Raw genomic sequence first — 12,812 nt, 5'->3', positions numbered from 1 at the left:
TGTTCACTTACATCGACTAGTGAGCAGAAAGGGCTAGTTTTATATCACAATCCTCGCAAACTCTTGCTCTCGCCAGGGGTGAGACCAGCAGATTCTCGTCTTCCTTCACCAACATGGCAACCATGCAGTACTTTCACTTAGTTCATGATTTTGAACTGATATTTGCAGAATTTTGCAATACTACTTTGATACCAAGAGTTAAAACCCTGTCTGAGAGCTTGGGACCTCTGAGTGAGGTGTGGATCAATATTGCAGGTGGGGTCATGATTTTGATTAGGAGCAAGTGGGAATTAAATAGAAAGAAAAGTTCCACTCAGTGCTCTATATTCAGACACATCTTTCTACAGTCTTCTTCATCCCACTGTGTCTCACCTTCCCCGTAATAAAACTGTGATGAGAAATATAAGATGCCTGATCTTGTGAGAAAAGCTTCCCCTCTCATTTCCGTGTCTCACAGGTTTAAAGCTGCTCCTCACTCTATTGTTCCACTTTAACTTTGTCCCTTTCTTTCTCTTGTCTGTTCTCCATCTGTCTCAATCACTGTCTTCACAGCAGTAATGCCAGCCAGACCCTTTTCTGTAGTGCTGCTCAGTCAGTATAGAAGTGCTTATTCAGCAGAAAGACCAGAGGGGAGTAAGGAGCACTCTGCTCAACAGTGTGGAGAGTGTTGCACACACCTTTCCCCAAAACTTTAAAACTCTAAAATATCAGTGCTTTCCCATACTATAGGAGAGAGTGTGCCTGTGACTCCCTGGGAACACAGTGTGCACTTTGGGGAATCAGTAATATGCATTGAAACTGACTCCAAGACAATAGATGTGTCCTAGGAACTAATTTAAAAAGGATCAACTGGTGATTGGGATTTCTCAAAGCAAAATTTAGATAATTCCAAATAGTGTCCAATGAGAAGTGTATCCATGAGAGACACATCAATTTCCAGCTGTTATAGATCCTTAAGGATTTATATCATGATCTAAGTACAAAGAGTAACAATAGGACACTATTCACTAAGCTGTGTCCCCTGCATCTATTATCTTACATAAGGGGTGACCCAGAGCTCCATGTCCCAGGTAACCCCATAAAAACACACAGCAGAGGGAAGTAACAAAGAATGAAAAATTTTGTATGTTATCCCTAACAATGGCAGATGCAAATGTTATTTCCCTTATTCAACAATTGAAGAAAAAGAAACGGGGATCCATCAGATAAAATACAAGTTTTGATGAAAAACTGGACAGTGTGAGCCCCATGTAGTTTTATTTTAATATGTCTTTCCAGTAGGTGCCACACTGTAAATGGGTACAAAACAATGGGGTTTAATTCTCATTCTTTAAAAGTCAAATTTTTAAAGTTGTAGCTCAAGAAAATACCCAGATTTTTTTTTCCATTGCTTTTCCAGTGCTACTCCAGTGTCTTCTACTGAAACTGGGGGAACAAAGACAGCACATTCTGCAAGAAGGTTTTATAAAGCCAGGTCCATGGGTCTCAAAACCTTTTCAAAATCTAAAATCATACAGATACTTATGGGCAGTTATAGACACACAATCATAGTTTTATAAGCAAATAGTAAAAGAGATGTTATCTTCTGGCAGCTCAGTTATAAATTTCTTAAAGATCAGAGCAATCCACTTTTTTCTTTGTAGTCCACAATTTCTGACAATATATGGCCTTTTTGAGAGGTTTGAGGTGCCTGAAATGTATGAGCAATAAGAAGGCATAACACACCCTCATTTCATACACCACAGCTGTCACACACCTCTCTCACTTTTTCTGTAAACTTCGTAGCCTTGATATGTATTTCCATCAGTACATCTAGTGACGTTACTGACCTGACACAATTTTCTTAGCCTTTCAAAATAAAAAATAAAATTAAAAATAAAATTATGAAAATGTCCATTATTATTATAAGTGAGCTACTGGCAGTGACACTGACAAGGCAGACCTGTGCAGCGTATATACAGAGTGGCATCAGAGTGAGGAGTCAGGGAGGTTGTGTATTTGTTTTTTATAAGGGAAAGTGTGTTGAGTCTCAGCAAGAGTGGGATGTGATGAAGAGAGACTCAGGGTTGTTAATGTGAGAGGTCTGAGTGTGGGAGTGAGTCTCTGGAGACTGTGTGTGTGAGACTTAGTCTGGTGGCTTCAAGTGAGGATGTCAGAGGCTGGAGGTGGACCTGGAAGTCGGAGCGCTGACTGGCCGTGAGGGGACCAGTGAGTGTCATGTGGGAGCAGGAGGCTCCAGATCAGGGAAAGAACAGGAAGCTGCTTGTGGTGACTCGGAGCAGAGGGTGCCATCTCCCTGAAAGGGACCAGCCGGAGGGCGTGTGAGAGGTGAGGGTCAGTGAGTCCAGGAATCTGCGACAGAAGGGCTTGGCTCAGTGAGGGACCTACATTATGATCTCAGAGGACATCAGATAGAAAGGCCAGTGGAGTCAGTGAGCTGGAGACTCAGGGCCTGAGAGTCTGTGAGACAGGGACCCAGAGGTCTCTGAGGATGTGTGCCCCATGCTCTGATGCCATGATGAGGGAGTGAGCACATCACCATTCTTGAAGGAGAGTGGTTGCAGAAAATGTGAAAATGTTCTCCAGCAGGCTGTGAGGGGTGTGTCTGGAGTGGTGGACACGCCTGTTTGTTGGGGTCACTACCACTGTGACGTCACAGTATCATGGAGAAATGTGGTTAGTTTTCTAACTAAACTGCAATCTATATCAATGGTTATTATGGTCCTCAGCTGGAGAGTTATTATTTTTTCCCTAATTGTTTTCTCCTTTTTTTCTGGGCGCTGCCAATTAAGATACTGTATTAAGCAAATGAGGCATAAGCATTCAAAAGGGGGAATACTGAGAGACTTTGTTTTGGTATGGCCTCATTGGTAGGTACGACTACCTTTCCGGTTCTAGCCTGTCTAGTTGTTTTTTTCGTCAGTTAGTTTGTCGGTGGTGGGGGGGGGTCTTTTCTTTGTCTTTCCCCTCCCAATTGGAATACAAATGTGCACCTCTGCCTCCCTGTGTTTTTTGGTATAATACAGTTTATTTGTTTTCTCAAACATAATTGCTTCTCTCTCACACATTATAATAGTAATTTTAACAGAACTAATGTGCAGTACTCTATTGACAATGGAGTCCAACTGTATCAATATTAATGGTATTCAAGTGAAATGTACAGATGGATCCCAAGTCTAAAGATTTCCCCTGTGGCAGACAAAGTCTGAGGCAGAATTCTGGTTCATACAGACTTGCTCTCTCTTGACCTGCTGTTTTGTACTTTTGTTCAGTTTCATGACTCATACAAAGTGGATGCAGTCACATGGTCGATTCCTCTCCCAAATTATGATTGAGATTGTTTATTGCTTCACATTTTGATTATGTGTTGTTATAGTTATACTTGTTTTTGTTTAAATTGTTTATTTTCTTCAAAAGAGAATGTTGTTTTCCTCAACACATCTACAAATAACAATCAAAATCTCCAGTTCTCTTTCTCTAGTGTTGTTAATTTACATTTTGTATGAATTCAACCATGTGAAGAATAACAACCAAAGCTATAACTTTAACAAAACGCCATAAAATGTGAAGCAATTTCTATTATGGTTAAAAGTCAAAGTCTCTCTCATTCTATTTCCCTATTCCAACCATTGTAGCTTCATGTGTCTCCCTGTTTCCCACTGTCTCCCTTCCTGACAGTTTTTTCTAATCTTTCTTCTTCTTTCTGGAGCCCAAAATTTGATGCGGCAGTTATCTTCATCACCCTCATCCATGGACACTCTGAGATGGATAATGCCATGATATTTTATATTACTGCTGAACTGAGTGTTGTGGTGAAGACTTGGAAAGAAGGATGTGGATGAGCTGTGCAGATGTTCAGCTGTGCTCCTGTCTTTTTGTCTGCAGGATGTCATGGTGTAGACTAACAGAGAGATGTTGTGAAGATCTGACCTCTGTTCTTCAGTCTCAACACTCCAGTCTGAGAGAGCTGGATCTGAGTGGCAATAGCCTGGGGGATTCAGGAGTGAAACTGCTGTCTGCAGCTCAGAGGGATCCCAACTGTAAATTAACAACACTGAAGTAAGTGAACACTGGTGATTTATTTTTATTGTTTTATTTAGATATGTTTAGACTCACAGCATTCCATTTTTCACATGCATCAAAAGGTAACACCTAGAAAATACAAAACAAAAAATAAGGGTGACATATAAAAGTATTTTTTGTCTAATTTTATACACGTTCTTGTCTTTGGGCTCTTTGTAAACATATGATTACTGAGAGGCTCAAAACACAACCTTTCCCATTTTTTAAAATATATACTGTATATGTTGTAGATTTTTAATTCTGTAGGTAATTTTCTTCTTGAAAGTTATTCTAGATTTGAACACTAGGTCTGTGCAGCTTTAACCAGTTTCTAGTGATTCTCTCCAGGAAGGTGAATTCGTGGATTTATGCAGATTTGAATGTTTTTAGATTCTTCAGTTGCTATGGGAGTGCCAGCCTCCCTTTCCATTTGAATCTTACCCTTATCTCTTATATTCCTCCTTTTTTTATAATATTTTATATACATCTGAAAGGAAGTAGCTATGGAACTGAGTTAGATTTGCAATATTTATCAATTTGTTTATCTCAAGGTTCTTCCGGATGCTATTATCATATTTTAATTTGCATGCAGTATGATGCGCCACGCCCACCGCGTTTTGACGCAGTGTACTCCATGCATTTTGAATGGCTGGATCTGTATATTAAATACAGGGGACCTGCGATGCTTATTTTACATTTTGGGATTATAATGAATCTGCAATGATGAGTGCATTTCAAATCATTAGGAAACTACCAAGTACAAGATAACATGTACCATAACAATCTCCAATTTATATCACAAAACAGATGAAGTGTCAATGTATGGGTAGTGCCATATTGCCATCATTGTCTGTGATTCAGAATGAGGCATGCCTTAGACCAAGTGAATTTTGCTACTATGTTAATTCTAAATATTTTCATTTAACCGACACATACAAGACAACATGTTTTAGATTCTTTTAAGTATTGCAAAAAAGAAACCTGCCAACCAACTAAAACACACTCATATTTATTTTCATTTCATTTCGTGTTCACTTGCAGCGACTAGTGAGCAGGAAGGGCAGGGTTTATGGCACAATTTGCTCTCGCCCTTGGTGAGACCAGCTGATTCTCATCTGCCTTCGACAACATGGCAACCATGCTGTACTTCCACAGAGTTCATGATTGTGTTCTTAATTTGAAATTAGAAATTTTGAGATACTATCAGTTTATTTTGTATCGGATATTTAAAACCCAGTCTAAGAATTTGGGACTGCAGTTCCCCTTTTAGATGGTGTGGATCAATAATGCAGGTGGGATCATGATTTTGATTGGGGGCAAGTGGGATTTAGTTCCACACAGGGCTACACACTCAGACACATCTTTCTAAAAGTCCTCCTCATCTCAGTGTGTCTCACCTTGCCCAGTAATAAAACTGTGATGAGAAATATAAGATACTTGATCTTGTAAGAAAAGCTTCCCCTCTCATTTCCTTGTCTGACATGTTTAATCCTGCTCCTCACTCTCTTGCTCATCTTTTACTTTGTCCCTTTCTTTCTCTTGTCTGTTGTCCATCTGGCTCAATCATTCTCTTCATAACGGTATCTGCCAAACATAACAACAAACAAACATAATCTGCCAGGTGTTTGTCCATTAATTTCTATCTAATATTTTATAATTTTGTTTGATGATTCCCCAGTGTTTGCTAATCCAACTAATTTGGTATCATGAAGAGCTCATTGGTATAAATTAAGAAGAGCAGTGGTCCTAGTACAGATCTCTGTGGTACTCCAATAATTACATCACTGCAGTTTGACTCTTATCTTATTTCCTTTCTCTATTTATTAAATAATTCTCAATACAAACACACATTCTCTTTGCCTGTATTTTATGAATTAATATTTTATATTGAACTTTATTAAAAATCTTCTGAAAATGTAAATACACGGTATCATATCACCAAGCTTGGTTATGTAAGACCTACCTTCTCTAAATCCCTGTTGACTTTTCCATGTATGTGATCATCTAGTTTAGTTTTTATAATTTGGCCTTCCGTGTAATAAAAAGCCATAAACACTGTCATGCACAAATCCTTAAATGAATAATAATAATGAATAATTATGAATAATAATAATAAAACAATGACAATCTGCAAGAGTTCAATTTTTAGATCCATTCATTGTGTTTTTTTGTTCTTACAGAACCTGGTGGATGTAAGCCTAACATTGAAGAAGATTCCTTAGTGGAGCAAGGTGGCAGAATTCCTTATCTTTAAAGGGACAGAACAAGCTCCTCCAGATGTTCATCAAACACCACAGTCTGCAGACCTGCTGATCAAACCCCTCTGAGCAGACTGTGTGAAGGACTGTGTTTCCATTGTGCTCTAGTATATGTGGAGGGTAGAGACAGGTCTCTCTCCTGCTCTGGGTCTGGACAGTGTGTAATTGGATGAGTATGTTTGTTTCTAATCTCTAGAATTAAAAAAGATTGTCTTAAATATATAATTAGTTCTGTTGGTTTGTTATGCACATTTTGTCTAAATAAAATTGGATTTTGCATACACTACATGTAAGTTTTTTATTTTGTGCAGTTAATTCCTAGGAAGACAGCATGGTAGCACACTGGTTAGTATTGCTGCCCAACAGCACTGGGACCCTGGATTGAGTTTCAGGAAGCTATCTGTGTGAGGTTTTTTATATTCTCTTTGTGTTTACATGGGTTTCCTCCAGCTGCTCCGGTTTCCTCCCACAGTCGTGTCCCATCCAGATTGTACCCTGCTTTGTGCCCATGGATTTCTGTGATAGGCTCTGGCTCCCTCATACAATTTCAGTAATAAGATTATTTCTGTGTGTAGAGTGGATGATTGTGTATGCAGTTTGTCTATATAAAGGGATCATTGCGGGGATGTGGATTTGGACTGTGTAAACTGGGTCCACTCTGGCTTAGGCTGGTAATAATAATGGGTTGAACATGTATTTTCAGTTTTTCCCATAGAAAGGTACTGCTGGTTCTTCTGTAGGTCCATGATGCACCTGAACCAGACATAGTGCAGAACAGGAATGCATGAACATTTGCAAAAGCTTAAATATAAACAGTGTGTTACAAAAGAACATGGTTCCTTGAAGACCTTCCACAGGTCCCCGGAGAGGAGAGGGCAGGGCTAGAGAGGCCTCTGTCCCTGGAGGAGCTCTCCACTGCACTCAGTGGCTTGAGCAATGGCAAGACCCCTGGCCTCGATGGGCTGCCGGCCGAATTCTATCGTGCCTTCTGGGCTGTGCTGGGACCTGACCTGCTGGATGTATATTTGGAAAGTCTGGAGCAGGGGGACCTGCCACTGAGCTGCAGGAGAGCTGTTGTCACCCTGCTGCCTAAGAAAGGGGACCTGTGTGACATTAAGAACTGGAGGCCTGTTGCCCTGCTGTGTGTGGATTATAAAATCCTGTCCAAGGCTCTGGCCAACAGGCTGAGGGTGGTGCTGGGGTCCGTGGTGCACTCCGACCAATTGTACTGCGTGCCCGAAAGGTCAATCTTTGATAACATATTTCTGATTCGAGATGTTTTGACCACCTCCAGACTATTGGGTTTAGATACTGGTCTCATTTCGTTAGACCAGGAAAAGGCCTTTGATAGGGTTGAACATCAGTATTTGTGGAGGACCATGAGGTCCTTCGGGTTCAGCCCTGTCTTTGTTGCCATGATTCAGGTGCTGTACAGTGACATCTTCAGTGTGCTAAAGGTCAACGGAGGGCTGAGTGCTCCATTTCCAGTGCGGAGGGGAGTCAGGCAGGCCTGTGCACTCTCAGGAATGCTCTACTCCCTTGCCATTGAGCCTCTGCTACATCAGCTGCGCCGGGTCATCAGGGGCCTGTCCATCCCGGGCTGCCCCGATTCCACTGTCAAGATCTCGGCGTACGCTGATGACATCATGGTCGTGGTCGGAGGAGAACAGGATGTCAGGGCGCTACAGACAACTTTGAATGATTTCCAGCGGCTATCATCAGCCAAAGTAAACTGGGCCAACAGTAGAGCCCTACTCCTGGGGGAGTGGAGCGAGATGGGTCCCCAAGTCTTGCCAGAGAGGCTCAGCTGGACCAGAGGGGGACTCAAATACCTGGGGGTGCACCTGGGGGATGAGGCCAGCGTGAAAAAGAACTGTGAGGGGCTCCTCGAAAAAGTGAAAGGTCGTCTGGACCACTGGCGCTGGCTGCTCCCCCAGATCTCCTACAGAGGCCGGGTTCTGATTGTCAACACCCTGGTGGCTTCGATGTTGTGGCTTCGCCTGGTGTGCCTGGAGCCACCAGCCGGACTGGTCGAGGAGCTGCAGGCCACGCTCCTCGACTTCTTCTGGGACGGACTGCACTGGCTGCGGAGGGGCATCCTCTATCTGCCCAGAGAGGACGGAGGGCAAGGATTCATCGACATCCGGAGCCGGGTAGACGCCTTTCACTTGCAGGCAGTGCAGAAGCTGCTGTTCGGCCCGGCCTCGCTGTCCTGGAGGGAGCTGACCTTCACCCTGCTGCGTCGAGCAGGACACCTCGGGCCCGACTGTGTGCTCTTCCTGATGGACACCAGCAGGGTTGACCTGTCTCCACTGCCGCCTTTCCAGCGCAGTCTCCTGGAGACCTGGCGGCATCTGCGCGTACAGAGAGAAGAGGAGCGGCCTAGTCTATACTGGACACTCAGAGAACCGTTAATACACAATCCACGAATGGACATAGAACCGGGCCGCTCCTTGGACATTACCAGCAGACTGGTCCGCGCCAACATCACACAGCTCCACCACCTGCTGAACGTGGATCAGTGCTGCTGGCGCAGCGTGGAGTGGGCATGTGACGCGCTGGGACTACACTCGCGGCGGTGTGTAGACAGGTTTCTCAGTCAGCTTCGCTCTGCTCTACCTCTTGAGGAGATGCTGCTGATCCAGGATCTGTTTGAGGATCATCGCATTCCAACCACACAGCCTCCTTTCCCTGGTCTGCTAGTGTCTCCTGCGCTCAGTCCCAGACCGACGGGATCTCTCCTTGAGCCCCTTGCTTCAGAGGAGAGGTCTCTAGCTGGTGTTGGGGGGAAATGTCTGTACAGACTAGTCGTAACATCTAGACACCAGGCCCAGCTGTCCGCACTCCCTGACACTCCCTTGAGGGCTCGTCTGGGAGTGCCGGATGACGTCCAGCCTGCCTGGGGTAGCCTCTACAGATTTCCCCTCAACAAGAGGGCTGGTGATCTGCAGTGGAGGGTCCTGCACACCATCCTGGGGGTCAACTCATTTGTGTCGGTTCTGGACCCGGCGGTGTCTGACGCCTGTCCCTTCTGCGCTCAGAGGGAGACGGTGTTCCACTGCTACAGCGCCTGCCCCCGCCTGTCGCCCATGTTTGCCGTACTGATCCGGCTCTTCACCAACCTTGGCCTGGCCTTCAACGATGTTATTTTCGTGTTTGGGGTGGGTTGTACAAAAAAACGGAAAACTCAGACCCTCTTCGCCAATTTTCTGCTGGGCCAGGCCAAACTCACCATCTACAAGACTCGGAAAAATAAGATCGCTGGTTCCGGGTCTGTAGTTTTTTCTGTCAATAAAGTTTGATTGAACTCTCTCTCTCTCCTCTCTCTCTTTTCCACTCTATTCTTCCTCTCTCACACTCTTCATCTCCTCTCTCTTTTCCACTCTATTCTTTCTCTCTCACACTCTTCCTCTCCTCTCTCTCTTTTCCACTCTATTCTTCCTCTCTCACACTCTTCCTCTCCTCTATCTCTTTCCCACTCTATTCTAGAAAGCCAGGACCAGCTACTGGAAAGCTGTCTGATCAGGGTGAGTCTGTGAAGTCTAAGGACTGGTCAGTTACTAAACTGAGAGATCTGTAGCAACTCCATCACAGGCTTGAAGCTCCGCAGTGATTAATGTTTGGGCACAACACACCAGGGTATAGTTCTGCACATCTGTGCCACTGACATCCTCTCTAGAGCACAGAGCTGTTGGCCTTTTGGTATTGGTCCCTCCCTGTATTGTCCAATCTGAATTTTTCTTAAGGCTTGACATCCGGCAGGTTACATCACTTCATCAGCTGTGCCTAAGGGCTGCACAGTGGTGCAGAGGTGAGCATAGCAGCCCTGCGGACCCCAGGTTCAATCCCTGACCTGGAGTGCTATCTGTGTGGAGTCTGCATGTTCTCACCTTGTCACATGGGTCTTACAGTCCAAAGCTGTGCTGGTGGGTGTGTCTCTGTGTGCCCTCTGATGGCCTGGAGTCTCCTTGCCTGACCTGTAACAGAGGTCTTAAACCCAAGCAGGAGTTAAAATATAGGTATCTTATGAACAATCTGTCAGAACTAACGCTCGCTGTCTACAATTTCAGTAGCAGGCTGATATACAATTTTGGCTCTGCATAAAGGAGAAAGGGCATTGAGTTAAATGACGAGGATGTTGGATATGTACATGTGCAAGAGAGTAGTTCAAGACAGGGCAAACCCCCAGTCCTACTGAAGCCTTCAGTGACTTTTCTTCTGCGCCATTCTTTGAGATTAAAGAGAGAATTCCCCCCGTGATGTTACCAGGTTAGATGTTTAACCAAAGTGAAACAGGAAAAATACCCTTTTTTTCTGTCATAAGGGTCTTAAGGCATTAAGGATCTGCGCCTGTGGCTGGAAGGGTTTGCCGGTTCAAATCCCGCAGCTGGCAGAGGTATCCTACTTCGTTGGGCCCCTGAGCAAGGCCCTTCACCCCAGCTGCTCCAGGGGCGCCGTATAAATGGCTGACCCTGCGCTCTGACCCCCAGCTTCTCTCCCTGTCTGTGTGTCTCATGGAGAGCAAGCTGGGGTATGCAAAAAGACACATTCCTAATGCAAGAAATTGTGGCTGATAAAGTGATCTGATCTTGTCTTACACGAGGAAACTCCAAGGCGATGATTGCAACGTGGGACTTAAAAAGGACATTTGGCGCCCTCACATGGCCTTGGGCAGAAATACAGGCTGCCCTGCCACACCTCAGAACAGAAGTTACATCTTTACACAAAGGGTGGTGGGGGTGTGGAACCAGCTACACAGCCATGTTGTTGAAGCCGATACCCTGTCGTCTTTTAAGAAACAGCAGGATGAGATTCTCGGATCATGACATGGGGGTGGGGGCAGTTCTATACATAAAGAGTAGCGGGGGCGTGGAACATGCTGTTGAAGCCAATGCTCTGGCTTCTTTCAAGAAACAGAAAATGTCCGCTATGATTTTAAGATTCTGCTGGATGATGGCTTGTTTTTCCCAGGTGTGGGCATACATAGCCTGGCGTGATTCAGTTCCTGGGTGAAGGGGGGGGGGGGGCAGTTCTATACACAAAGAGTAGTGGGAGTGTGGAACATGCTGTTGAAGCCAATGCCCTGGCTTCTTTCAAGAAACAGCAGGATGAGATCCTCAGATCATGACATGGGGGTGGGGGCAGTTCTATACACAAAGAGTAGCGGGGGCGTGGAACATGCTGTTGAAGCCAATGCTCTGGCTTCTTTCAAGAAACAGAAAATGTCCGCTATGATTTTAAGATTCTGCTGGATGATGCTCAGATGTGGGCTTAGCTAGCCTGGCGTGATTCAGTTCCTGGGTGAAAAGGGAGAGTTTGGTGCCCAGCTTGTCCGTGGTTCATTGCAAACGATCACCCTGCTTACTTACAGCCTGGAGGAGGGAGGTAACTGTCAGGTCTCACCACTGGAGGTGTCTATGTTCACTTTGAGCCTCTGGGCAATATGTGTATTTATAACTCTCCAGAACCTCTGCAGACTGACCATTGGGTACTATTGGCTGCAGAGTTTGTCGTAAAAGTCGTGAACTTTGCAAAAGTACCGTTTGTTGCAAACTCGCATTCAAATTCCCACTCATTGCAACATGAAGCGGCCCTTCCTGCTCACTAGTCCCTGTGATGACTAATGTACCGAGGTGTACGAGTCAATAAGTTCAGGTTCCAGCAGAAATGTTCCAGCCTGATCCGCAGGTAGAGTGAACCAGTGAGTAGTATTTAATAATAATAATAAGAAGAAGAATAAGAATAATAATAACTTACACTTATATAGCGCTTTTCTGGACAGTTCACTCAAAGCGCTTTACAGGTAATGGGGATCCCCTCCAACCCCAGCAGTGTGTACCCCCACCTGGATGAGGCGCCAGTCCGCTCCCCACACCTCAGCTCTCAGGGGGGAGGAGAGCAGAGTGATGGAGCCAGTTCAGAGAGGGGGGTTATTAGGAGGCCATGATGGGTAAAGGCCGGGGGGAAATTTGGCCAGGACACCGGGGTAACACCCCTACTCTTCTCGAGAAACACCCTGGGATTTTTAATGACCACAGAGAGTCAGGACCTCGGTTTTACGTCTCATCCGAAGGACGGCGGCTGTTTACAGTCTAGTGTCCCCCGTCACTATACTGGGGCATTAGGACCCACACAGACCGCAGGGTGAGCGCCCCCTGCTGGTCCCACTAACACCTCTTCCAGCAGCAGCCTCAGCTTTCCCAGGAGTCTCCCTGTCACGGACGTCCAAAGGGACTAACCGTGGGGAGCAGGAGAGCGGAAAAAGACCCATATGCGTAGCGGCGAGACGGGAAAAAGGCCCGGGCTCATTAGTGCAAAGAGTTCAGGAATGCCGTATAGAAACCTATGCCCTCAGGGAGCGGACGTGGGGCGCCCTGGTGCTAGGCGGGTCTCAGGACATCCGAACAACAATGCTGAGCGAGGACAGAGTGCAAGACCCGGAAATATATAGCCCAAGGGAAAGAGAGGGACAGGAAGGACAGCAGACCGGAA

The 12,812-nt window shown here is 45.2% G+C and overlaps 1 protein-coding gene across 3 annotated transcripts in view; it reads left to right on the top strand.

The window, feature by feature from the left end:
• LOC148646745 (NACHT, LRR and PYD domains-containing protein 3-like) overlaps positions 1–12,812 on the top strand; it is a 2,700,574-nt gene that overhangs the window by 1,257,520 nt on the left and 1,430,242 nt on the right. The window contains exons 11-12 of one of the 3 annotated variants that reach the window (XM_088608540.1): positions 3,886–4,059; positions 6,243–6,603. In XM_088608540.1, the coding sequence (XP_088464666.1) occupies positions 3,886–4,059; positions 6,243–6,258 (190 nt within the window). In that variant the 3' untranslated portion in view covers positions 6,259–6,603. Of the gene's footprint in view, positions 1–3,885; positions 4,060–6,242; positions 6,604–12,812 lie in introns of those variants that run through there. The other 2 variants (XM_088608537.1, XM_088608542.1) reach the window with 2 other exon arrangements.

This window comes from Lepisosteus platostomus, chromosome 16 (assembly GCF_059453375.1).
Source record: "Lepisosteus platostomus isolate fLepPlt1 chromosome 16, fLepPlt1.hap1, whole genome shotgun sequence".
Lineage (NCBI taxonomy): Eukaryota > Metazoa > Chordata > Actinopteri > Semionotiformes > Lepisosteidae > Lepisosteus > Lepisosteus platostomus.
The sequence above is the reverse complement of the archived record's forward strand: the minus strand, read 5'-3'. Positions and strand labels throughout refer to the sequence as shown.